This window comes from Protopterus annectens, chromosome 1.part1, assembly GCF_019279795.1.
Source record: "Protopterus annectens isolate FY-2018-M chromosome 1.part1, PAN1.0, whole genome shotgun sequence".
NCBI classification, from domain to species: domain Eukaryota; kingdom Metazoa; phylum Chordata; order Ceratodontiformes; family Protopteridae; genus Protopterus; species Protopterus annectens.
In genome coordinates, this window is record NC_056726.1 from 780,884,896 (window position 1) to 780,912,734 (window position 27,839).

At 41.3% G+C, this 27,839-nt stretch overlaps 1 protein-coding gene across 2 annotated transcripts in view; it reads left to right on the forward strand.

Moving 5' to 3' along the window:
* NOL6 (nucleolar protein 6) overlaps positions 1–27,839 on the forward strand; it is a 1,772,660-nt gene that overhangs the window by 521,679 nt on the left and 1,223,142 nt on the right. For both annotated transcript variants that reach the window (XM_044078098.1, XM_044078107.1), the window contains exon 11: positions 2,139–2,254. In XM_044078098.1, coding sequence (XP_043934033.1) covers positions 2,139–2,254 — 116 coding nt within the window. The remainder of the gene's footprint in view (positions 1–2,138; positions 2,255–27,839) is intronic.

Here is a 27,839-nt window from a genome sequence, read left to right on the forward strand (position 1 = left end):
TGTTAAGTGTATACAACTCTACTTTTTGGGTAGTATGTAATTACATGCAAGCTTATTCCTTCTCCCCTGACAGTAGTTCCATACTGTCACAAATCTACCATTACTACCTGTTTTCCTGTCTTATGTCACTATTAGAGCTCCTGTAGCGATCAGTATTATTACTCCTCCTTTGCTCCTGATGTTCTGCTGAATGTCCCTCATGGAATCCCATGTCAAATTCACATGCTCATTTCTATCCAGATGTGCCTCCTGCAACATTGCTACCAGAACTACATTTCGTAATACAATTCAGTATTTATACTTGTAAGGCCATTTACTTTTATGATACTATTAATAGACTAGCCATTATAATAGAAAGTTTTATTACTCCCACCTGTTACATTTGACTGTTCTTTTTTTGAATGAGTATTTCCAGCTTTTAGATTAAATGCACACTTTGTTTGGCAGACTGATCTCTTATGCAGTTGTCTTCTCATCTCCTTTGTGACCCCGTGTCACAAATTTTAAAGGGTTTTTCCTCGAGTCAAAACACTGAAGCAAAACACCCCATGTGCCCCCTTACTAATGCCTGCTATAACCCTAACCTTGCACCTTACCTATGAAGAATCCTTTCTCTAGTACTAGCACTTCTCTGACAAATTTGGTGTGAATGTATAATGGAGTTTTAGTAATTGGAGCTCAAAAGGCATCTCTCTTTCCTTTTTATGATCCTTTTGATTTAGTATTTTTTTTTTTTGAGTCTTGTAATATTTTGACTTTCAAAATGCTGACATCTGTCACTTTGTGTTTTTGCATATTGACAATGCATATATACTGTTATGTATATCTGTCTGTATTATGTTTATATTTAAACACACACCCTCACCCTATATATTAACAAATCTTGATTTAAAGAATTGTTCACATTCTTTCACTCAACATCTTCAACTCAAAATTCACTAAACTGAAAAAAATGAAAAAGTTGAGACACGGCTGATAGCAGAAGGGAAAGAAATGTTCTCTTTTTGTGATAGGGTTTTGGGTGTCTCTTTTTAACTTAACCAAACAAAACCACCAGACCAAATTTGTCTGAATAATACTTCTGTTAGGACGAAAGGTTTGGGTTGGGGCTAGCACATAAATAGGATGGACTGGGAACTTCAACGAAAGCAGTGTTTGAGACAAACTGTACCTAATATAGGTTTATGGTAGATGACAGAAATGCACAAACATTGAACGACCAAACATTGATATCAGCATATCATGTAGCATACTTTCCATCATATAGCATATTTGCCAAAAACCCAGCATAGTAAAAGCCAAAGAGATCTTTTTATGATCTTGTCCCAAACACTCCACTACCACATTCAGCTGAAATTTGAGTAATGGTGGTAACATAGGAATGTTTTTTCAAAGGCACGGTGTAGGATTAGGTTTAGCGTTAGCATTCATTACTGAGGTGGGCAGTAGTCCTTGCTGCTGCTGCTTTCTGCTCATTTTGTCAGACCCCGGAGAGATTCTTACTTTGGGTACATCTTTGGAGCAGTGGGAAAAATCTGAAACATGGTGATCATTAGAAGAACTCATTAGATCTGGCAGTTTGTATGCAGTAATAAGGTTCTGAGCTGTGAGCTGATACCTGTATCTCAGGATGCAGGTTTTGATTCCTTCCACCTGCATATGCTTACTGTGGGACTCTGAACAAGTCACTTAACCAGGCAGTGCTTCTGGGTTGTACCTGAAAAGGGACACTTAGTCCAGTGGACTTTATTGGTTAACTGATGTATAAAAAAAAATCTTAAAAGTCCAGGGCTACTATTGTGAACTGTAAAATTATTGCTTTGCATCCAAGTTGGCTGTAGGTGTTTTGAGTTTTCCATTGATTACTGATGACCTAAGCTTGTTCCTGGTTATCTAGCATAGTGGAAAGTAAGACATGAAATGTCTTTGCTGATTGCATTATCAGACTAGCCCTTTGCTATATATGATCTAAACCACTTCTTATCTGTGCCTGCTTAGAATTTGTTTAAAGACTTGCTTTAATCCCCTCTACATATGAAATAGTTTAAGGAAAGAAGCACACTGAAATTTAGAAGTTTGCCTTTTTGCATGTGTTATAGCAGAATTAATCTGTTACAAATGTTCTTTCTCTTTTATAGGTCCAGTTTGAAGCAAAGCAGTCAATGGAAATCCTGGATGATAAAACTACAGATGGTTTTCAAATGCTTCTGATGACTCCAAAACCTTTTGTGCGAACCTTTGACCATGTGTTTTTGTATGTTTTTACCTTTTTGTGTTTTTATTCAAAACTAGTCTTTAACTGCATCTTTTGCAGATGTGTGTGTTCAGTTTGATTTTTTTTAGTTATTTTCTCGTGGGTTGTCATTCCTTTGTTTTCAACGTGATTTGAATGCAAGTGAAATAATAGGAAGTAAATATCTGATGATGATCCCGCCTTCTTGGGTGTATGATGTCAAATAGCCTTCCTTCCTCTCTTTTGAGTTTCCCTGTATGGAAACCCTATAAGAAAACAAGCATGAGTAAACGGTAAAGAGGACAGCAGAAATATACCACGAGCATCCATGAATGTGAAAATTTAAGTTATTATGCAAGACTAAAATATCTGAACTTTACAGTGTCTCTTACAGATATCTAAGAGGAGACCTTATTCAGGTATATAGGGCATGTAGTGACAACTTACCTCTTGGAATGTTTGAGGTTAACAAAAAGTACTAGAGAATCATCAGACAATGTATGTAGAAGTTAATATAGGAATGAGAAGTGTACTAATTGGTTCTCTGACAGAGTAGCTGATGCGTGGAACAGACTACCAAATTACATTAAAGCAAGTACTAGTTTAGATATTTTTAAGAACAGCCTGGACACTTGTTATGGGAAAAGGTGTTTTGGTATATTGGCAAGCTAGAATTGCATAAATGCCTGTGCTTGAAATAATTGTATACATATGTATGTATGTGTGTCGCTAAAGCTGTGCGCTGGGGGATTCATTTGCCTTTTGATGACATACCTTGTGTCGTCGCATTTCATTCTTAAGCGTATATGCTCAGATGCTCAGACTTGTTTTTCAAATTCATTTCTGCTGCTCACACAGTTGGATCTTGATCCCAGTATTTAGCTAGGAAAACTTTCCGCAGTTTATGCTTTTGTCAGCTATGATAGCTAAGTGTTTGTGTGGATGCTTAGTCTTGGTCCAGGACTTGCATCATTGGCAGAAATGCACGAGAAAGCATCACGACATGAAACCCTAACAGTCATGTTAGCAATTCAACCTGGTTACCTGAAAGATGCAGGAAGGTGAAGCTTCCTGGCCTTCCTTACTTACCATTAGAAAAATATTGATGGTTGAGACTTACCATCTTGATGTCAAGCGAGTGAGTCCCTTGTGTAGTGTCCTGGCCTGGACTATGCTTGAGTAGAATTAGAAGGTGAAGAAAGTAGAGGGCAGATAGTAGCCATAACCTTCTAGATTTAAGTCTGTGTCTGAGGTAGCCAGACAGTCTTTATGTATCATATACTTCATCTAGCAAGGGCTTTAGTTCAGTCCTGTTTTCAACTCTGTAAAAGATGAGAAAATCTGTAAAAGGTGCATCCCTGGCAGCCATTTTGCAGGGGTATGTTGTTGGATGGAAATGTATTTTGTCCATCATTCGAATAGCCAGAGCCCAGTTTTGATATATATGTAATCTAGGTTGTGATCCCTAGAGTACCCCCAACTAGAGTCTAGTGGTCGCACTTGGAACAAAGCACTCATCTCCCCAAGAACCTCACAAGCATCCAGAATACTCTTGTAACCCCGAGTGTTGCAATTTTTGGCTCTAAGCTTGAACCCTTTTTTATTGCACTGGCTATTGACAAGTACAAGTTCCTGCTGGAATGCATGGATGTCAGAGGGTGCTAGACATAGACTCCTACCTTGCAATCATCTGCAGACTTTAAACAGAGATCCTCATTTGATAAACAGGGATGGGAGAAGCAGATAAGCAGAAGAGGTCACAGAACAGATCCATGTGGGCCCTCCACTGGTTACCTTCATGTTTTCAAAGGATGCTGTCCACTTCCACAGTAAGCCAATTGGCAATCCACCTTACTGCACATGGGTCAAGTTATAGTTTATTTTATTATATTTGTGTGTGGCATTCTTTTGAAAGCATTGACAAGGTCAAGGTATGATATGTGGACAGCTTGTCCACAATCAACAACCTGCGAAACCGTTTTGAAGCAGTTTACAAGATTAATTAGATAGTATTTGCCCTTGACAAAGCCAGACTGCTGAGGTAAAATCTGGTAAGTTTTTTAACAGCTTTATCAAATTATCACTTAAGACAAACGTACATTTATATAAAAGAAAACAAACTATATTAGAATATTCCCAGTTGCAGACTTTATGCATAAGTATATTCTTTTGTATATTTATCAGTTTAACATTACGTGCATTGACCAATTCCTGCCTTCACTTAACTATGACTTTTTCTCCAAAACATTGTTCTGCATGCATCACTCCCACAATTTCCATTTTTTCTATGTAACTTGATCCTAACCTTTTTCTAAAGATCCTATTTTCAGTTCTTTTTCATCTGTTACAATATTTAATACCTCAAATGCAGTTGGTTTAGACTTTGATTTCCATTTTCTAGTCATTGCATTTCTGGCAGCCACCAAAATTAATCTTAACAAGGCTTTACTGTATCTAGGCAATTCAGAGCCTATATCCAAAATTTTCTTAGCTACACCCGTTTGCTCATCCTGTATTTCTGACAGAGTAGTCTGTAGGGAATTTTTAAAGTCTGCCATCTCATTATACTCACAAAACATGTGTTCCAGTACCTTCCCTGTCACACCTCCTACATTTGCCATCTACCTGAGGAAAAATTATTTTGGAGTCTGCTTGGGGTATAAAAAATACCTATGCAAACACTTCCAAGCAAAAATCCTAAATCTTCTAGACTTTTTTTTGTTTATTTGGGAGCCATAAATGTGTCTTCTCATTGTTTTCTTGTAAATTGCTTGTCCTGTCATTCTTCCCAATCCTTTCTAACCACCTCTGATTAATTCCTATTGTTATCATGCAGTATTATGTATGCCTGCTAATTTTCCCTTTTTAAAAATAACTTTTGTTCTAGATTCAATTAAAAACTCTGCCAGAGCAGGTCTTTAACACAGATTTCTCTTATCCCTTTCTCTTTGTCTGTACTCAGATATCAGTTTCTGATAGGGAAGGCAGTCTCTAGCCTGCAGTCCATGTGTCATCTTAGCTTGTTCCCATTTTATTACCTTTCCCCTGTAGATATTTGCTCCCAATACATTGGTTCCTTTGCCAGTTTTCCCCAGTACATTCCAGCCCCTTCTTTCATATTCTCTGTACCTCTAATTGCACTAATCCCTTTCAGCAAATCTGCTTTCTCCATTCTCATGTGAGCTTAATTCTTAGAATGCTTTCTGTTACTTTATGAATATGATATTCTGTGTTGCTGTTGTTCTCCTTAAGGATCTACATCCAAAATTCCACTCTCCTTATTTCTTGAATTAATTGTGAGGATTTTTGATATCATAGTTAATTAGGTCCATGTAAATAACATTCCATAGCTTGTTATTTGCAAGACCTGTTAGTTGATGGGCCTGTAATTTCTGGAGTCTGAGGTGGTAACAGTTTTGTGGAGTGGTATTGAATCAGTTGTGTCTCACTCCTTAACGACAAAGCCAGTTCACAGGCTCTCATTGAAGAGTTTCAGGAGTGGGTCCACCAGTGCTATTAATTAGGCAACTTGGTACATTGTTAGTCAGGCTCTGAGGATAAGGTAGTCTTTGTTTTGCAGAGTACCTTCAGTGCGTATTCTGTTGTGATTATTGGTGGCATGATTCCCTTAGGGGAAAGTGGGTTTGGAAAAGATGTCTCAGGTGAAGTTGGCACTAAGTTTATTAACCAGTATGTTAGCATTATTCCTTGATCTGAGTAGTTGGTACCATGGTAAATAAGCTAGGAGCAATGTTGTATGTTATTTCTTATTTTTCTTATTTAACTAAAAAAAAGATGTGGGGTTGTCTTTGGCTTTTGTCAGTAGACTGACTTCGTGGGATGAAGCTTTTAATTTTCTTATGTTCATTTTTAGCTAGTTATCTAGCTGTTTGTTATTCTCCATAGTTTGAGGGTCATTTGTTCTGCTGTATCATTTTAGGAAGTTTTTTTCTTGCTAGAGGACCACTATAAAACCATGTAGGTTTGCTTTCAGTTAATCATCAGATTGTTAAAATGACCTAGGATAAAAACATTCCCACTATTTAGGAATGTTATGTGATTTTTTGGAGACATGGAAGGAGTTATGTAGCCTGCACTGATCTGATAATTAATTCTATTTAGCATGGTTTGAATCTCTCTAAAGACCATTTGTGGTAGTAAGTATTTTCTTGAGGTAGTGGGTTCCTTAACCAGTGTAAAGATGTCACCACAGTTTCCATCTGATCCAAACAAGTGGTAAGCACAAAACCCAGCCATTGAGGGGTTATTCTCCAGACACTTTAATATCTCTGCAACAACACAAACATGGATATGCTGTGCTTCAGATACAAGAGGACCTCAAAGTATGACAGTTAATTGTTTAGACTTCTAGCATTAAGTTGGGCCACATTGATATGGTCCAGTGGTTGATTTGCTTTGGAGGTTAGGTTTGAAGGTTCATTAGTTGGACATTGTTGCCTAAAAAACTTGCTGTGGAGGCAGCAAAAGCTTACATTAGCATGTGGAAGTCTTGGAATGAGAAGTGAAGACAGTCATTGGTGAATCACATAGGGTTGTCAAACATCTCATCCCATGCTGACACATACTGGATCTCCCTAGAATGACACCAGATGTTTAGCCAGTTATCTTTTTTAAACCTCTGTGTCATTTTTAGTGATGGAAAGATTCTATTCAAAAGTAGGCTCTGTGTTGTCTTTTACCATATCCCTCTGGGTTCTGCATGCCAGATTTGTTTACCCTAACATTCTCCTTCCCTTGCTCTATCTTGGGAGGAGTCATAGTATCCAGCGGTCATTAAAGCTGAGACATGAGAAACCTTTCGTTTTTATAATTCTCCACCAGTTAACATTTGCTTTGGAGAAACCAGTGGATTGAAGAAGTCCACCATGGATTTGTCCCATGGCTGTATTCTGTCCTCAGGAATGCCTGGGGAAGAAGGGGAGCCTTAGTTCATTCCCTTGTTACACTTGTCATTAAGATTGCCTTATGCACAGTCTGGAAGTACCCAGATACTGCTGCTTTTGTGCCAAGAAGACTTTGACATCCTTTGCATTCTGCCATCTGAATGGAAAGAGATCCTGGCTGAGCTTCCCAGGGAGAAGTTGCATGATCTGCTTGGTCCTGCACGGCGTCCCAGAGACCACATCATTTTACCTTGTTACTTGACTGCAAGTACAGTGCACTCAGCCTTCAACAAAGTGGGCAGAATAGTGTTCTTCCACTAGTTTCCATCTTTCCTGCAGTGCTAATAAGGATTGATGTGCTATAAAATGTTGCTTCATTATTAACAAAAAGTTGAAATACAGATATTTCACATTTTAGGGCTGCATCATTTAGAAAAATGGAATACCCCTGATTTTGAAATCAGTATTCATAGTTGTGCATTTTGTTATAAAATACATATTTTACCATTTATTATATGATGATGTCAGAATGAACCTCTTCAGTCAGATGTTTTGTCCGTCTAGGATGCATGTCTTCCTGTTAGATAAGATGCTGTAAAAGCTTTAAGCCCTCGGAGTCTGAGTGTTAGGATCATCAGGACCATCTCATCCTATCTCCAGTTTTCACAATGGGCTTCCAAATGTCTTGCAACTTTGACTGTTTTGATGATGTGACTTAGGGTAACAGGCTTCTTCAGAGTGGCCTAGTTAAAGGCCATTCTGGATGCCCCCTTCTGTAAGAGGCTCATTTTGCCTCTCTCTGAGGATCTGATCAATGACCTCCAGAAGAACAAGCAAGCTGTTTGTCTGGAGGACCTGTGTGGCTCTGTTTACCCCTACCATAGCTGCTCTTCTGCTATTAGACCAAACCAACTCTATATCCAAACAAAAGGCTATGCACATACTGTGGGCAGCTGTACAGCATCAGGCTGTCGTTCCCCAGCTATTCCAGTAAGGGGCCATAACAGCACCATGACTGCAGTCATGACTGTTGTTTAGGGTTTTTCTTGGCGGGAGCATATAATTTACTATGGTTTGGAAAGCCACCACAAAAGACCAGTGAGTTGTAAACATCAATTCTTGTGACTGAGTCTTAGATTACTTAAGTTCTCCCCAGAATGGTCTTCAGTCAGAGATCAGGCAGCTTCTGCTGAACTCTTGGATCAGGCAGATTCTGCTTCTCTTCTGTACTAGTTTTGAATGCGACAGAATGCTTGCATCTCATTGTGGGACTCATCAGTGTCTACAAACATATTTTGAATTTCTGCCTTAAGTGATTATGTCCTGTAAATCAAGTTTTAGAAGGTAACTTTCAAGGGACATACCCCTGCTGTTGCAGGCAGTCAAATAGTGGCACTGGATGTAATAAACGCTTTCTTGGCACATCAATGTCTTTGGTCCCCATGGGATGTTCCTTTGCTGTACACTGGGTGGGCTGCACTTTCATTATGGATCTGCGGTTTGATCTTTGTTCTGCAGCCAGCATGTTTGATCTTTGTTCTGCAGCCAGCATGTTTAACAGGTTGCTGTCCATTTTGACTGAGGTCTTGCAGGATAAAGGATTCTTGAGTTCCATTACTTAGGGCTACCAACAGACAGTCAAATATCAGGAAACTCCCTGGTAACATCCTTAGATGGGTGCTTCTTTTTTTTGCATTCTGTGGGGACTTCATAAATGAGACAATTCATCTTGTATTCCATCTCAGACAGTTGCTTTCATCAGCACAAACTTTGATGCTCTTTCTCATCAGTTGTTAGCTGTTCTAGCCTGCATATCCTTAGCTTTCTGAGGATATAATGGAGGGTCCAAACCTTTGATTTTGTTATGCCTTCTAGGTTTGATGACAGCTACAGTATTCACGGTATCGTTTGCACATGTGAGGAGCGTGTGTTGCAACAGATTGCACTGGGTTGGTGGTAGCAGGGTCACCACATACTTCATGGATTTTCTTCAGGTATTAGATGCCTGTTGCTGGGCACTTGTTTGTAGACAACCATGTATAGTCTTCTTCAGGGTCAGTTGTTCTTTGTGGTCAACTTATGTTTCCGCCTGAAATTGGTTTCAGGAATATTTTTGATCTGTCCATCCATCTGCTGTTTTTTTTTTTCCTGAGCAAGAAGGAACAAGGGAATAAGAGACATTCACAGTATGGAAATGCACTCCTGGCTTGGGATTTACATGAAGTAATTGCATTAATTACGGAAGGCTGAAGAATTTTTCATATTGCTTGCTGTGGGATAGCTCAGCAGACCTTTCTCTCATAGACTTGTAACTCAGTTCTAACTGTCTTGTTTTGCCATTAGGCTGTGACCCACCCATTGGAAAATAACACTGTCTGAGTCCTTGTTACCAGCAGCATGGCTGTTGTAAGAGCTTGTTTCAAAAATATATTTACTGTTGATGTTTATGTTATGGCCAGTTGGTCATCTGTTCACACCTTTACAAAACATTGTGGGTCATGGCTTCCAGAGGTCAGGGTTTGTACTGCTTGGAGTTCTTCCCATCAAGGAAGGCACCATAGTGTCACACACATAGCAGAAAGGTTCTTATATTGTCATTTGGTTGGTAAGTTCTATTTACCCTTCCATCCCTGCCCACATTTGGGGATCCCCTCTATCCAGTGTGTGCTGTTAAAGTTCATTGCAGGCTGAGCAGTTGTATATTTGTCCTAGTATAATGTAGGGTCCTTTTTTTTTTTTTTTTTTTTTTTTTTTGCTACAGGAAATGTGTTCACTTTGTGGCTGGGGGAAAGCTGGCAAGCTGAGTCCCTAGGTGCTCTGTTAGTGTGACAAGGGACATCATGATGTGCCATATAATCATGGGAGCTTCAGAGAAAAAAATATCTGAATTGAGAAAGGAGCAAAGATGTCCCTCAGTCAAAAACTCAGTGAGAGGTTCCCCATACAGATGAATCATCATCATCATCAACCCCCTTTTCCCCAATTTCTAAATGGGGTTAGGGTGTCATGTCAACTGTCACCATCACGCTATTCAGTGTCACTCTCCTGTCTTTTTTTGGCACTCATGTTTGACTGTTGCAAGTCTTCTGTCACACAATCCATCCACCTGTTTGCTGGATGCCCTTGTTTTCTTTTGCCTTCTTCCTGTCTGTCCCAAATCATCTTCACTAGATTGTCTTATGCTTTCCTGCACATGTGCTCAAACCACCATAATCTGTTCTTTTTGACCATTTCTGCAATTTTATCTACTTTAACAGTGTGCATTCTACCATTTGTCTCCAGCACTTAATCTCCATTACCTTTATCTTCCTCAACTGCTGTGCCTTTACTGCCCAGGTTTCCGTGCCATACAGTAGTACCACTGTTTTGTACACCTTACTTTTCAGCTTATTTGACATTATTCTGTCTTACACCACACCTGGCACATGTGTCAGTTGGCTGCAGTCCCTCTGATTCTAGCTTTCACCTTCTCATTCAGACTTCCCATCTCCTCAACCACCCCTGCCAGTTACTTGAATCTGTTAACCTGTTCCACTATTTTCCCTTCTGTCTCGATTTTCAGCTTCTTCTGAACTCCACCATTTGCTATCATTAGAACTGTCTTATCTGTATCAGTTCCATTCCATGTCCCTTCAGTTTCCCCCTATTCTTTCCTGAATCTGTTGCTCAGTCTGCCTGTAATGCCACATTGTCTGTATACAGCAGCTTTGTTCTATCCTCTCCAACCTGATTGCTAATGTATTCCATCACCAGTATAAGCAACAGTGTGCTCGGAGTTGAACCCTTATGCACACCCACTCCCACTGGGAACCTCTCTGTAAGACCGAACAAAGTCCTTACTTGAGTTAGTGGGCCCTTGTGCGTAGCTTGCACTAATTCTACCAGTGATTCTGGGACTTTGAACCACTGCAGAACTGCCCAAATCAGCTTTCTTGTGACCTTGTCATATGCTTCCCCAGGTCTAGGAAAGCACAATTGGACTCTGTCCTCATCTCTAGGTTCTCAACTGTCTGTCTCACTGCAAGCATCGGATTGGTTGTGCTGTGTCCTGACCTGAATCTGAACTGCTCATCTCCTGTCTTACTTTCTACTACTCTGCATATTTGTGTATCAGTCACCCTCTCTAAAATTTTCATGCAGTGTGACAAGAGTTTCATACCTCTGTACTGCCCATAGTTATGCATGTCTCCTTGTTCTTGAACAGTGGCATTAGTGTGCTTATTCTCTTGTCTGGACTATGCTCTCCAAACTGCTGTGAAGTATCCTCAGGAGCCATTTTTCCCTTATCTCAGCCAACATCTTTATCATATCTGCTGTGAACACATCTGAGCCTGCTGCTTTCCCCGACTTCATTTTCCTTAGTGCCGTTCTTTCTTCTATGTTGGCTGCTCCTGTTCTCTCATTGTAGGCTATGTCTGGAGCAGTAATGGTTAATGTCTTTGCTTCATAGACACAAGGTGCCATGTTTGATTCTGACTTTAAGTCATTGAGTAGGCTTAAACTGGCTCTTCAGGGCAGTTAGCCTAATATTCACCTATGAACCTATAAAGCCTAGAAAAGTTTAGAGAATTAATTTTATTGTTTCTGAAGATGTAACTGTGAATGGGTTGCCACATCAGAGGCTGTTTTGCTGCTTCTGCTGATTTTAAAAGTTTTATTCGAACCGTATACTGAAGTAGTTTCCATTAGTAAGAAAAGTGCTAGGATATAGTTTTCAATTTTCATTGCTTTGTACTTCGTGGTAAAAGTAAATGGAAGAATAGTGGTGCACATCCTTTAGTATAGCAAAGTGCTCACAAAGTAAATAAATTCTCGAACTTTGCCTGTACGTACAGCGTTTCACCCAGCCTAAATTGAGAACTTGAAAGCAGCTTATTGTGAATGGCATCCACATAGAAGAGAAGCCTTTATACTTTAGGCAGTGGTTTAGACTCTTTCATAAGCAATACAATGTGGAAACTTGCACAACAGTTTTACCATTGCATTTGGGAGGATATGATTTAGAATGCTTGATTGTGCATTTCCTGTTTTGCTTTCTCAGATGGGCAGTATTTTTTTGGTCTTGTTCACACGGTTGGGGGGGGGTTACAACTAGGAGAACACTACTAGCTCCCTACAACACTCATTGCTTTTTTTGCCTCTCCCCAGGTCTAGATTTGGATCCTTACATTAGTCCTTGAAGCTAAACCAAGTTGATCTCGTAGTTGACAGATCACATGCCAAGAACCACACTGGTATTGTCTCTCTTACTTTGTTTAGAGGTTTGACTTAAAGCACTGCCTGAATTGCCAGTACTTCAGTCCAGCCAGGCAAAGATGAAGCTGAAAGAAGCTACGGGCCTACTTCAGCTTTCTGAGTGTAGTGCTTTTGGGGTCTATATTAGAACACCGAACATTTGAATTGTCGAGTGTTCTAATATTGACCCGTTTTCAGCGAACGCTGTAAATATCGAAGAAACAGGAAACCAAATTCTTTCCTAGAGAAAGAATTTGGTTGTCCGTTTCTGTTGCTTCGCTATTTTCAGTGCTCTGGTGGAAAGTTACGGGTCGGGTTCAGGTAAGTGTGCAAATGTGTGGGCGTGTGAGTTAGGGTTAGAGCATGGGTCAGGTAAGTGTGCGATTGTGTGGACGTGTGGGTTAGGGCAGGTTAGGTGAGTTATAGTTAGGGCTGGTGAGGTGACTGTGCAATAGTGACGGACCTTAGGGTTAGGGTTTGGGTTAAGGTAAGTGGATAGTTAGTGGTGTGTGTATATATAGTTTAGTGTAGGGTTAGGTGTAAGAGTTTAGATGTATGTGTGTGGATTGCTGTTTGTTTGGTGTGCTTGTGTTGTTTGTATGTGTTTTGGAACAGCAAATTTTTTCCTTAGGAAAAAATTTGCAGTTCTGAATGTTCTATTTTTTTTTTTCGATTGCTAGGGTTCGATATTAGAACACTCGACATTTTGAATGTTCGATGTTCTAATATAGACACATGCTTTTGAAGGTTCCAAGAAGTAAGCCTGGCAGGAGAGTCCCTCATACTGAGTAGGGAAAATAATTAAATGCTATATTGGTCATGCACTTTTTCTCCTGTGAATGTTGCATTCTCCACTTTCTTGAGCAAAGGGTCAAGTTTGCACCTTTTGTCATCTTCTTTGACATTTTTTGTCTGCTGCTACTTAGAGAGCTGTGAAAGGTATACTTCATCCATGTTGGGGGTATCTCCCAGGGTTTTCCCCAGCACCACTCTCAGGGTTGAACAGTGATGTGCTAATTCACAACTTTCTTCCTTTAGAGTAGTCCAAGTCCACCAGTTTGGATTTGGTGGTTGCACTTAGAGTTGAGACGTCTCTATTTCCTTAAAATCCTGCAGACCTTTACAGCTAGCATTCATTGACAAGGTTCCATTGTGTCATTATTTGCCTTTAAAGCCCATTAAGTGGATCCATTTGACAGATGTTTGTTAGCACTTTAACATCAAGTGAGATTTTTCTCTGTGGATGTTAGCCTACAGTCAGGAAACATTCTCCAATGCCATCACTGTCAGACCCTGCACAGGCTTTTCCAGACTTAGTGCCTCTTTTTCTGCCTGTTGTACCAGAACTCTATTGCAACCCCTAGTGATTTGCTGTAATACATCTAACTCCTTGCACATCTGATACTCATGCGGTGCCCCACTTTGGAGCTGTAGCAAAAGAGATTATCCTTTTCCCTTGCTCTCAGTGTGCTTGGAAGGATGTCCAAGAATCAAGAAGCCTTTGTTTTTAGGACAGGCAAGGATTAAGTTTCTTCCCTGTGATGGCCTGTCATTTATGAAAACTCAGAGGCTGATTAAGTCCACCTCTGACCGACCTTGTTGGTCCTTCTCCACTCTGGAAATGTTGTAGTGGGCACTTGTCTAAGAGTGGTAAGCATCACATGACTGTGTGAGATTGAGGGATGAAGCCTTGACTACAACCTAGATGACCAAAGTTTGATTGGAAGCTTGGATGCTGAAGGAACCAGGTTGTGGGCAAAATGAGGAAATTGCCCATTACAGAGAAAGGGAGTGGGTTTCTTCTTGTGATCTTGGTAATCAGTGATGAGAATGGACAGTGATAATGCAATCAGAAGGCAGAATGAGTCGCTGAGTAGCAGCAGGGCTGCTAGAACACTAAAAATCACACCTTTGCCACAAGGTAACTTCCTCCCTGGCACTTAACTTGGGGGGGGGGGGTGATGAGAGCGCGAGAGAGAGAGCGTGCGAGAGAGAGAGATATTTGGGTTATCCCTCCCAGGGGTAGCCCTCTGTCGGCCCGAATACCAGAGGCTTAGTATTTCTGCGTTGGCTGCTGTCGCACCAGGACTGATGTCAGGTCATCAGTGGTATAAAAATCAGGCAGCCGACGCCATTACATCAGTCTTTCTTGCTGAGCAGCCTGAAGGAGAAGCAGTTCGCTCGAGTGCCGGTCGGCCGCTACCTGAATTTTTCGTTTCCGAATTGAAGCTGAAGTCTTCTAAAGCTAAGTACCCCATTGGGGATCCTTTTTTCTTGCTCTAACCGATGTCAGAAAAAGTTAACAATTGTCTCGCCTGTGGAAAGCAAATACCACACTGAGACTTTCATTCTTACTGCATTACTTGTTTAGGCCCAGACCACGACGTCCCCTTTTGCTGCTTTTGTGCTTTGTTCAACATCAGAACTGTACGTCGTCAGGCCCTTATTGTTGGTAGATATTTTCGCTCCCAGTCCTCTAACAGATCTTCCGAAAAAAACATAAGGATAAAGACAGAGAGAGACTGCACAGGTCCAAAACTGTCGACAACACTTCCGTTAAGCCAGTTGTCAGTTCTCCTGTCCTCCGTGAGGTGCTTTTGCAGCCCCTGATGCCCGCTTCTGTGGATTTGCAGGCCTCTACAGAGACCCTTTGGAGTCTGGTGTGCCGCGAGACTCTTTTTCGACTAAGGATCCTGCGGATGTCTCTACCTTGGATGGGTCCGGAGCTGCTGAGCAGGCACCGGCTTCTGAGGAAGTACTTTGCACTACCGATACTCAACATAAAACGACAACCTAAGCTCAGGCACCTGCTTCCTTGCCTCAGACTCAAATGCTTAAAATGGCCGAAGACCTTATAATGCTTATCAGGGGAAGCCAGGATACTCCTTCCAAAAGAAAGAGACTTGTCCCCAGTAGTTTTATCTGAACAGGAGTCCACTGACTCTGATGCATCTGAATATGAAGCTATGCAACCCCTCTCTGCTTATGAGGATTCTGATGCAGAGGAATCCATCCCTTCAGCCTCTCCACCCGAGGACTTTTCCTTTGGGGAAAACCCTACATACTTTAAGGGAGCATTTCCAATGGGAATGTCAAGCCTGTCCTCAGTCAAAAAAAAGAGATTCATGGAATTCTTAGATCTTCCATAGCACAGACCTCTCGCCATCCCTCCTGTCCTGGATGTTGTGGATGATGTTTTTATGGAATCCAGTCTGACCCTGGTACCCTTCCTCCTGCTCCCAGTAAACCTGACAGGTACTATAGAGTCCCTGACTTTCACAAATTTCTTTTCAAAATCCTACTGCTGACCCCAAGGTTCTCTCTCAAGGACCTAAAGGAATCAAAGCAACTTCAGCAAAGAATCCCACCACCTCAGATAGGGATTCCTAGCTTTAAACAGATGGGGTAAAAAAGTATGCACCTCTGCTACTGTTGCTGTTAGAGCACTAAATTGTCAGTTCCGTATGCTGAAATATCAGCAACATACCATGGAACTCCTCAAACAAAAAATATCTTCTTTCCCTACTTGGGCAGAAAATAGAGTTACAAGAGCTAATGCATTCTGCAAGTCATGTAACTAAGCACACCTTACAATGTGGTTTTGATGCCCTAGAAGCATCTTGCAGGGCAGCAGTCACTGGTTCTGTCCTTAGAAGGCATGCTTGAATTAAGGAACTGCCCTTGCCAGACCATGTCAAATCCAAATTATTGGACGCACCCTTGCACAAACCTATTTGGCACCAAGGCAGAAGAGGTCTTACAAAAAGATGAAAGAAAAAAATAAATCTATGCAGACAGTTAAAGACTTCTTACAGGTCCAGCCACCGAGGTTCAGTAGGTATTGCCCCTCCAAGCACTGGTGCTTTCCTGCCCCCTCCAAGTCAGCTCAGCCCAGACCCAGGGGAAGCAGGCCCACCAGACAACAGCCACAGGGAATGCAGAGATCTAAGCAATGGATTCCCTTCTCTTCAAAGCCAGGGAGTGCAAAGACACACCCCCTTATGGTAAGAACTCACAATGACTTTACATTTCCACGCCCTCCCTCTGCCCACCTGCTCTTGCCCCTCAGAGGAAAACTCTCCTTCCACGCAAGCAACTGGGCCACTGTTACCAACGATCGCTGGGTCTGTAACATAGTGTCCCAGGGATACAAATTTTATTTCCACACTCTGCCAACCCCAAAAGGGTTCCCAGATCTTCCCCCAAACCAATGGGCAGAGGCCAAAAAGCAAGTCCTTTCCCTGCTGTCTATGAGGGCAATAGACCATGTTCCTGCAGAACAGATAGGCCAGGGTTTCTACTCCAGACTTTTCCTGGTACCCAGAAAAGAGGGCAGATGGTGCCCTATTCTAAACACCGTTCTGGTGATAGCAAAATTCAAAATGCTCACCCTCCAGCAGCTTCAACCTATGCTTTCCAAGGATGCTTAGTTAGCCACCCTAGACATAAAAGAAGCCTACCTGCACATCCCAGTCATGGAATCATGCAGAAAATACCTACATTTCAGGGCAGGATCACTGCACTTTCAGTTCTCTGCACTTCCCCTTTGGCTTATCCACCTCTCCCAGCATTTTCACAAAATGTCTGGCTCCTGTCATTGCTTTCTGCAGACAAAGAAATATTCAGATTTACCCATACTTAGACAACTGCATGATTCAGGGAGACAGGAAAAGCTGCTAAAGCAGCTTTGTAAAGGACTTCAACAAAAAGAAATCCAAACTAGTACCTACACAAAAAAAATGTATTCCTGAGAGCAAGCCTTGGACACAGCATCCCAGATGGCATTCCTTACACCAGAAAAACAATCCTACCTGACAGCCTACTTCTCTCAACTAGCCATCAACTAGCCACCAGGAACCAGATATCTGCAAGGAGAATCCTAGGGTTCATGGTGTCTTGCATTCTACTCATTCCATATGCCAGACTGCATATGAGGAAACTTCAGTGGTGCCTAAAAAGCCTTTGGTGTCAGCACTCTCAAGACCTGGAAGCTCTTATATCAGTGATACCTTGTCTAAGGAAAGAATTTCTTTGGTGGGCAGCTGCATGCTACCACAACAAGGGACTTCCCTTCTCACAACCCCACACCGCCCAGACCCTCACCACAGAAGCAACAAACTATGCCTGGGGTGCACACCTGGACAGCAGCTGCATTCAGGGCCAATGGAGTCCAAATCAAATACATCTGCACATCAACCAAAAAGAGATTTTAGCTGTTCAGCATGCCCTGAAAGCTTTCAGACCCTACTCTCCCTGGGGCCTCTACTGATCAAAACGGACAACACCACGGTGATGTGGTATATCAACAAGCAGGGAGGGACTCGCTCTTAGCCCCTGTACAGGCTTGCCATGACCCTTTGGCACACGGCCTCAGCCATGCAGCTACACCTGTTTGCACAATTCCAGCCAGGCTCTCTAAACTCTCTGGCAGACAACTTAAGCAGAAACCTGCTAGACCGACACGAGTGGCAGCTAGACCCAAGAACTTTCACCCTTGTTACCCAGAAATGGGGGACCCCGAAGGTCGACCTCTTTGCCTCCCACTCCAGTCATCAGCTCAGCAAATTCTGCACCAGGGAACCACAAAGCAAGGCCTGGAAAGTGGATGGTCTATCCTTCCAGTGGGTAAACCTCTTGGTCTATGCATTTCCCTCTACGACTCATTTCAAGTGTACTACTCAAAATAAGGGAGGAAAATCCAAGGACAATCCTGATTGCCCCAGACTGGCCATGCCAGCACTGGTACAAACTGCTGTGCAGCCTGTCACCATGGCACCTACCTCAGATCCCAACACTCCTGACCCAGAGGAATGGTGATTTCATGCATCCCCAATTGCAGACCCTCACTCTGGCAGCCTGGTTTATTCCCTGACCTCTACTCAAGCTGCCAGTCTAGGCAAACAAGTTCTAGATGTTATACGTGAGGCCAGACACCCCAGCACTAGAAAGTCTTATGCTGACCAGTGGAGAAGGTTTTGCACCTGGATCCAGGCTAAGGGAGCTAGAATAGCACAGCCCTCCCTACCTCTCATCCTGGGTTACCTGGCAGACCTAGTACACAGGGGTCTATCATTTTCTTCTATTAAAATTCATGCCTCTGCCATCATTGCTCATTTCAGCACAGAGCCACCTCTCTTCTCACACTCTCTCATCAAACAGTTCCTAAGAGGGGCTAACAACTTGAGGCCACCCAGAAGAGCTCCTACCCCAGCTTGGGACCCAACTTTGCATTAGAAAAGCTCACCGTGCCCCCCTTTGAACCTGCCACTTCAGCAGAGTTAATAATTCTCTCTTGGAAGACAGCCTTGATTCTGGCCATCACTTTAGCTAGAAGAGTATCAGAGCTACAAGCACTTATGACTGTAGAGCCCTTCATCTTTTTCCATGCTGACAGGGTCTCCCACAGGACTAACCCATCCTTCATGCCAAAAGTGGTGTCCATTGTGGCTCTCAACCAATCAGTTCATTTTCCCACCTTTTTCCATAACCCACAAAACAAAGAGGAAAAGATTCTGCACTCTCCAGATGTGCACAGACAGCTCAGAGTTTACCTAGACAGGACTAAATCTTTTAGAAAAAACTGATCAATTGCTAGTCAGCTTCGCTGCAGGAGCAGAGGGCAAGGCCACATCCAAACAAACAATTGCCAAATGGGATAGCGCACTGCATCCATTTCTGCTACAAACAGCATGGGAAACTGCCCCAAAGGGGGTCAGGATGCATTCCACCAGGGCAACCTCCGCCTCTGCAGCTTTCCTCAGAGGGGTCCCCATCAGGGACATCCTAGAGGCTACAACATGGACATCTGTTCATACCTTCACCAAGCATTTCCACCTGCCTATCTTCTCCAAATCCAGGGCAGGCTTTGCCACCACAGTCTTGCAGGCCATTCTAACCAGGCCCCAGTCTTCTTGACTGCCTCCACCCTTTTCTCCAGCTTTGGGAATTAAACGAAATGTGATGACTGCATCAGTGAAACACGAAGAACATAGTACAGTTGTGTACACTTACCATAAATGTAGATGTTCGAGTGTATTCACTGTTGCAGTCCTGGTTTTCCTCCTTCCATCCCCCTTGTCTTCTCTCTCCTTACAAGTAATTTTTGGTGTTTACTTTCTGCTGGTGGTGTTCTTCCACCATAACCTCATTCCCTATTGGGGGCTGCTGACAGGGCAAGAAAAACTGATGTAATGGCATCAGCTGGCTGATTTTATACCACTGACGACCTGACATTAGTCCTGTAGCGACAGCAACCGACGCAAAAATACTAAGCCTCTGGTATTCGGGCCGACTGAGGGGCTACCCTGACAGGATAACCCAAGTGTGATGACTGCGACAGTGAATACACTTGAACATCTACATTTATGGTAAGTGTATGCAACTGTACTTTATGAAGGGAGCATTTTAAGTAGTTGAAGGAGATTTCAGTGAATGCAAAGTTACCAAAGACAGTTCACCGAAACTACCTTCAGTGAAAGTGGAGATTGTCTTTTTCTCCATTGTTGTGCGACATTGGAGTTGGTATATATAATTCCAAGGGGTGTGGGGCATGCAGTGGGGCTTGTCCCCCTACAAAAAATGTTTATTCACTGAAGGTGGCTTGGGTGAATTGGTTTTGGGTTATTTGCATTTATCAAAACTGCCTTCAGTTTATCAGCATGAATCCATTGTGAAATGCAGTATGTTTTTTCTGTGTTAGATTATATTAACAAATTAGATAAATTTGTTCAGCTGTGTTGAGATAAAGTTTAAGCTTTAATGTAAGGAGATTGTGCTGGTAGGGATGACTACAACTAGAGGTATAGAGAATAGGCAATGGGGGGCTGGAATTTACTGGAGAAAACTGGCAAATGAACCAAGGTATTTGGAAGAAATTACTACAAAGAGAGAGAGAGAAAGGTAATAGTTGTGGAATAAGGTCAAGAAGTTATTTGGAATACAGGCCTTCTCTACCTGGGAGTAATATCAGACTGTAAGCAAAGAGAAAAGGATAAGGGAATCCTAAGTAAAACACCAGCTCTGGTAGAATCTTTAGTTGAATCTATAATCTGCTGTTATAAAAGGAATAAGAAGGGCATGTAAAATATTGTATTACTTTAAGAATCAAGAGGAGGTTAGAAAAGATTGGGAAAAGATACTAGATAAACAATTTACAAGAGAACAGTGGGAGGACATATGTAAAGCTGCCAGTTATGCAACAAAGTCTAGAAGGTTTAAGATTTTTGCTTAGAAATATTTTGCATAGGTAGTTTTATACCCCAAGCAGACTCCAAAGAACTCTTCCTCAAGTTGATGGCAAATGTTTGAAGTGGGATGGGCCTGTTAAAAAAAATTCCCTACGGAGTACTCTTGTGTCAAAAATATTGGGTAGTTATGCAAATGGGTGTAACTAAGGGCACTATTTTTTGTGCTGGAGCACAACATTGCCCGGACATAGTAAGGCCCTGTCAAGTTTAATTCTGGTGGCTGCCAAAAAATCAAATGACTATAAAACTGAATATTTTCGTCTCATTTTTTTATATCATAAAAACCTGGCAATTTAACAGAGGTCTGTAAACCTTTTATAGCCACCGTAGATGATGCTTTGATTTATTTAGTGAATCCAGAGAGAAATATCAGTAGACTATTTCAGTTACCAGATCAGATTTGGGTTGTTGTTAGGCTATAAAATAAATAAATAACACAACAGCATGAACAATAGCTGTGAATTTTAAATCTTCACAGGCTTTACAAGTGAAGGATGAATTTTTTGGAAGTAAAAGCATATTAAATGTCTCAGAAAATGGTTAAGACTTGAGCTTAAGCATTCCATTAATAAAATTGAAGTCAGAGAATTCTGGGTACAAGCTTTGTATTTTTTGTTAACCTTGTATTATTGTTTGACTTTCAGGCATTTTGTGCAGATGGCTCAGTAGATTTTATTAGAGCTTTTCAACATATGATAAACTTCGTATGGGTTGAAAAGACTCTTCTTGGAACAAAGTCATAAATAGAGGAATTTTATTTGTTCCTGATATGGTTCTGTAACACGAAACAGTATAGCTAAAATTAATTTATTTGTAATTTATATGTGAATGAGGCTGAATAGAAAAGGCTAGTAGTGGTGATGTTTGGGAATACTGAAAATGTTTGAATGATATAGTCATTATGGGCATATATTACTAGGAGAATAGGTCTTCCCTATGTGGTTAAGTAGATGGTAATGACATCACACATTTATATATTGGATTTAGTGGGTCATGATTCATAGTTGGTTCCACTGCATCCTATTAGAAACAGTAAAATTGATCTACACTTGTTTGCGAAAGTAGAAAAAAATTATAAGAAAAAATGGGAAATCAGTCCTTTTGTTAAACTTAGCTGTATACACAAAAATATCCTGTATCCATTTTTAAGACTTAAATTAGAAGGAATGATTGGTACATCTAGATCTTAAGGATTGATGAGTCATTGCCACTTCACCCTCATTATTTTTTTAGGAGTATGCATTAGAAGTTTGAAGTGCACCTCAAGTAGTTAAAGGGTTACTTAGTTAAGCATGTAAGGAATTGGATGCTTTGTGTGCATAGATAATGGGTAAAATGAGCAGAAATTACAGCATCGTAACTCTTTGCCTACAGTTTGAATAAACACTGTACCACATGACTGAGGCACTGGTATAGGTGCCTTATTTACTTTGTGGTACTGTAGCTTTTCTTACCTTAAAGTCGTCATGAAGCCGGTTTTAAAATATAAAAATAAAAAAAAGTTTTGTCATTTGTAACACACAAATTAATTACTTGGGCAGTATGTACTGTAATAGCAGTAATTACCCCACAACTTCTCATTAAAATCTGTGGGAAATTTCACTTAGAAGTGACAGGTAATGCAATTTATTAACATGATTTCTCAAGTGTACCCCTATTACCTAGTGACGGGGCGTGAGTAGCCAGCCCATACCATCTTACTGTGCAGTCTAACAATCATGCTCAGTTGCATTTGGTAAATAATCAGTGTTTTCCTAAAAGTCTTTAGTAATGTGACGAAAGACTGTTGTGAGCTGCAGACACATGGATCTTCAGGAATGGTTTTGTTTTCCAAGTGAGCCTTTTAATTTCTGACCTGAAACAAGATAGATCTGTGAGCAGTTATAATAGTAGATAATAATCATAGTACAGCAGACAATTTTATTTTTTTACCTCAGTTGGTGTGTGTGTGTGTGGGTGTTGGGGGTAGTTCCTATAGCAGCAATTTCAGCCCTACAGCAGCAACTTAAAATACATTGCTGATTTTGATTTTTAATGTTGGTGACAAGTGATTACTAGAAGTGGCTGTCTGTTTGGGGGGGGGGGGGTAATTAGTGGATGTAAACAAAGGATAATTTAGGATAATCACAATAACAAGATCATTGCTGTGGCTTGGTTGGGGGGGGGTGGCTAGGGACAAAGCATAGTGTCTGAAAATTTCCAAAGAGAAATACATTTGCTGTGATGTTTTACTTGTTCTGACAGGAAACCAGGTAGACCTCTGGGTATTACACACAGTGCACACTGCCCACAATATGTACATCATTTATTTGGTTGTTTGTTTTATTGTATTTTTATAACAGTCTGTGGTGGGGGTGCTTTAACATAAAGTGCTAATACATTGTTGTGGCTGCTATTTCACTACTTTTGGCAAAGTGGATGAGAGGTGATTGCTAGAAATTGCTGGCTGTGTATGTGTGGAGAGGCAGACTATGTATTATGACAACAAGAGGTAGTTGCATGATTCATGCAAAACAGTCATTGTTACTAGCTGTGGGGAGGGTGATGTGTATAAGATCCCAAGAGCAAGAGGTTGAAATAAAAGTATTGTGGCCATTGTTTCATTTTACTTTTCTCACAATCTGATATCAGAGGTATGTACAGAAGCTGGATCGTTTTGAAAAAGGGGTGAGAAGACATGCCTCATGTGAGTCATTACATGATCATTGTAGAGTAAGCATAATATTGCTTAATGGGGGACAGTGTATGTGTCTAAATAGTGGCAAGTTCAGTCATGACACAACTGTTTTTCATTTTCTTCTCATTGAGACATTTGAAGCATGAAGAATGTGGGTAACATTTTGGGGAGGGAACTGGATGTCTATATAAAAGAAAGGAAACAGCAGTTACAAAATCACTTCTGAATGATTATTGATATGGTTTGTTGCATGAGATGAAATCTGTTAAAAAGGAATATAGCTATTAGATTTATGCAAATCCTTTGCATTCAGATGAAGTGTACCTGCTCAGAAGGGCACACTCCAGTGGAACAGCTTGCATGTGCTTTGTACCAAATTATCGTATTAGAGGTCCATTTTTTTTGTTGAGAACTGACGTTGGGGAACAGTAAACCCAGCATTTCAGAGTGCTTTTCTTGTCTGACAATATGTGTAGTTTGCAAATGATAGCTGTTTGACCTATACACAAAAGGCTGGGTAAAACTGTTAACCAGAATATTTGTGTACTAAGTTTGTGTTATGTCAGAATTAAAAGTCCCTATTTGTGTCACCAGTTTTTTTTTTCCATTTGTAATATGCTGTGACTACATAGCTTTAAAGAGGCTAAAGCTGCAGAAGTAATTTGAGCTGGAAGTTTTGTGGTTAGACTTGCAGTCTTAGGATTGTTTTGTAGCTAAACACCCGGCTATTACCTGAATGTTCTGTAATGAAATCTCAAAAGTGGTGTATAGATTCAACAGGTAACACATTTGCCTTGGGTACAGAAGGCTGTGGGTGTAATATTCCCGCACCAGTTTACATGTGGTTCTGACACTGCAGTACAGCATAAGGGGGGTACTGCACTCTTGAGGATGTTGTCCTCTGCATGAAACATTAAACCAAGGTCCCTTCTACTTCATTTTTGGTGGTAGCTCAGGTGGATGTAAAAGATTCACAGCATCTTTTGAAAAAAGTAGGGTAAGTTCCCTGATGACCTGATCAAATTTTCCCTAACAGTATAAATGCCACCTTGGCTTTCCCTTGTCATCATTGCCTGAAAGACTCATAATTAAACCTCAAAGAATGACTGTGTATATCCTTTTAGGGGCTGGCACCAGTGGATATAGTTCATATGCTTTTACTGCCATAGTCTGACAGATTCCAAGTTATGCACTTCTTTCATTTTGGGTACTGTGGAGAACTTCTGCTGAGTACAACAGTGGCTTAAAATACATTTTGGAGTTGTGAATGTATCAGAAGTAGAAATCCACTATATTTCATACACACACACACACACACACACACACACACACGCGCACTGTGTGTGTTGCGCTGGAAAGTCTGAAGTTAGAATTGCAGTCTAAGATGTGTTTTGTAGTTAAACTCTATTATTTTCTGAAATTCATAATGAAATCTCTAAGCAGCAAGAATATAGCCTTTCAAAGGCAGTCCTCAATGGCTTTAGTACATATGAATGTGCTTCTACTATTTTGACATTTTGTATGCTCTTGTGAACTTAGTATTCTGAGTTCATTAATGACTCAAAAATATTTCTTTACTGAATTGCCAATATGTCAGAAATAAACTTAGAATATTTCACAAAAAAGACCTATGTATATTTTTCAGTTGTAGCATGCCATAGCTATAATGCCTTCATATTGCCAAATTTGTGGTTAGAACTACAGTCTTGTGTGTGTTTTGTAGCAGAATGCATTGTTGTTTTTACCTAGAAGTTTCATAATGAAATGTCAAAGCTGAAAAGAAGTGTAGCCTTCAAAAATAGACCTCAGTGGCTTAGTTCATGTGCTTTTATTGTCAAATTCTGACCATAATTGATTTTCATTGTGGTTGGCATGGTGAGGGTTGCTAGTACATCAGAATTGAAAAGTATTTTCTTTTCTCATAATTACAAACAATGTTATGTAGTCCAATCTCGCCTACATTCTTACCCGTGGGTTCGGAGCGAATATTGGCTCCGACTTGGCCAAACTTTTCTAGCTCAAAGTCTTCTATTGGCTGGGCTAAGCAGGTATCCCATGCTGCACTGCTCCATATCCCCAGATCTCGCTTTGCCGTGTAGCTCGGATGTGGTCTCTCTCTCTTGGCTGTGGCTAAGTACCCTTTTTCTTCTTATTGAGAGAATTTGTTACAAACAAAAGCTATTTTAATAGCTATTTCTATTGGTGTTTTTGGGTATAATCTGTCGTGTGATTATTTTTTGTGGTATCCCACTAGCTGTTCCAACGGGCTAGGCCCGTTTCAGTTAGAGGACCTAGTCCGTCCCTTTACTTGTTCCTGTGTTTGTTTTTGCTTCTAAAACCGTTTGAATTAGAGGTTTTAGCATCTGTCTTCCTTGTTCTGTATGCGAGTTTGGTCTAAAACCGTTTTAGTTAGAGGTTTTTAGCCTAGTCGTCTTAGTGTCCCTTCTGAGGAGTGTGTGTGCTGCTGTTTGTGGAAAATTTTGTTCCTGCGCGTAGTGTGGTGTTTTTGTGCGACTGAAGTTGTTTTCCAGTCAGGCAGTGACTTGCTCGTATTGGTATTTGTGACTAATTTTCAAGATGTCCAAAGATTCTAAGGAGCACAAACCTTCGGGTTTTAAAAAGTGCTCTGTGTGGTTATAAGATGTCCATCACTGATGTGTCAGTATGCGTTTATTGTCTGGGAGCAATCCACCTGTAGGAGTCCTGCAGCTTCTGCCATGCTTTTAGTCCCAGGGTGCACCAAGAAAGAAAGAATAAGTTAATTCTGAAGGGACTCTTGAAACCCTCGTTCGAAGAGGCCATGGATCCTGCTTCCAGTTCAAAATCAAAATCCACAAAATCAAAAAAGAGATCTCCGGCTCCTTCAGTCTCCTCGGAGCCACCTGAGAAAGTGATGAAACTAGCTTCGACCTCCTCGGCTCCTCTGTCCTCAGGGCCGCAGGAAGGGTCGGTTTTGATGAAACCGGTGTCGGCTCCAATGATATTGGAACCTCTTTGGAGCCGATCGCCCAGTACTAGACCAGTGTCACCTGAGAGGAGATCTCGATCTCCCTTCCTGTCCTCCAAATCCTCCAGGACACTTTCAGATGTGGATGTCGATAGGGTGGTGCAGAGGCTCCTTCAGTCACTGGTTTTGGCTAAATTGTTCTCCGCTCTGTCCCAGTCGGCTCCGGAGCCCATCCTGATACCTTCTTCGATTATTCCTCCTCCGAGCGCATCTCTGTCTTCGGAGCCGGAATACCCCGCTCCATGTGATGTTATAAAATACATATTTTACCATTTATTATATGATGATGTCAGAATGAACCTCTTCAGTCAGATGTTTTGTCCGTCTAGGATGCATGTCTTCCTGTTAGATAAGATGCTGTAAAAGCTTTAAGCCCTCGGAGTCTGAGTGTTAGGATCATCAGGACCATCTCATCCTATCTCCAGTTTTCACAATGGGCTTCCAAATGTCTTGCAACTTTGACTGTTTTGATGATGTGACTTAGGGTAACAGGCTTCTTCAGAGTGGCCTAGTTAAAGGCCATTCTGGATGCCCCCTTCTGTAAGAGGCTCATTTTGCCTCTCTCTGAGGATCTGATCAATGACCTCCAGAAGAACAAGCAAGCTGTTTGTCTGGAGGACCTGTGTGGCTCTGTTTACCCCTACCATAGCTGCTCTTCTGCTATTAGACCAAACCAACTCTATATCCAAACAAAAGGCTATGCACATACTGTGGGCAGCTGTACAGCATCAGGCTGTCGTTCCCCAGCTATTCCAGTAAGGGGCCATAACAGCACCATGACTGCAGTCATGACTGTTGTTTAGGGTTTTTCTTGGCGGGAGCATATAATTTACTATGGTTTGGAAAGCCACCACAAAAGACCAGTGAGTTGTAAACATCAATTCTTGTGACTGAGTCTTAGATTACTTAAGTTCTCCCCAGAATGGTCTTCAGTCAGAGATCAGGCAGCTTCTGCTGAACTCTTGGATCAGGCAGATTCTGCTTCTCTTCTGTACTAGTTTTGAATGCGACAGAATGCTTGCATCTCATTGTGGGACTCATCAGTGTCTACAAACATATTTTGAATTTCTGCCTTAAGTGATTATGTCCTGTAAATCAAGTTTTAGAAGGTAACTTTCAAGGGACATACCCCTGCTGTTGCAGGCAGTCAAATAGTGGCACTGGATGTAATAAACGCTTTCTTGGCACATCAATGTCTTTGGTCCCCATGGGATGTTCCTTTGCTGTACACTGGGTGGGCTGCACTTTCATTATGGATCTGCGGTTTGATCTTTGTTCTGCAGCCAGCATGTTTGATCTTTGTTCTGCAGCCAGCATGTTTAACAGGTTGCTGTCCATTTTGACTGAGGTCTTGCAGGATAAAGGATTCTTGAGTTCCATTACTTAGGGCTACCAACAGACAGTCAAATATCAGGAAACTCCCTGGTAACATCCTTAGATGGGTGCTTCTTTTTTTTGCATTCTGTGGGGACTTCATAAATGAGACAATTCATCTTGTATTCCATCTCAGACAGTTGCTTTCATCAGCACAAACTTT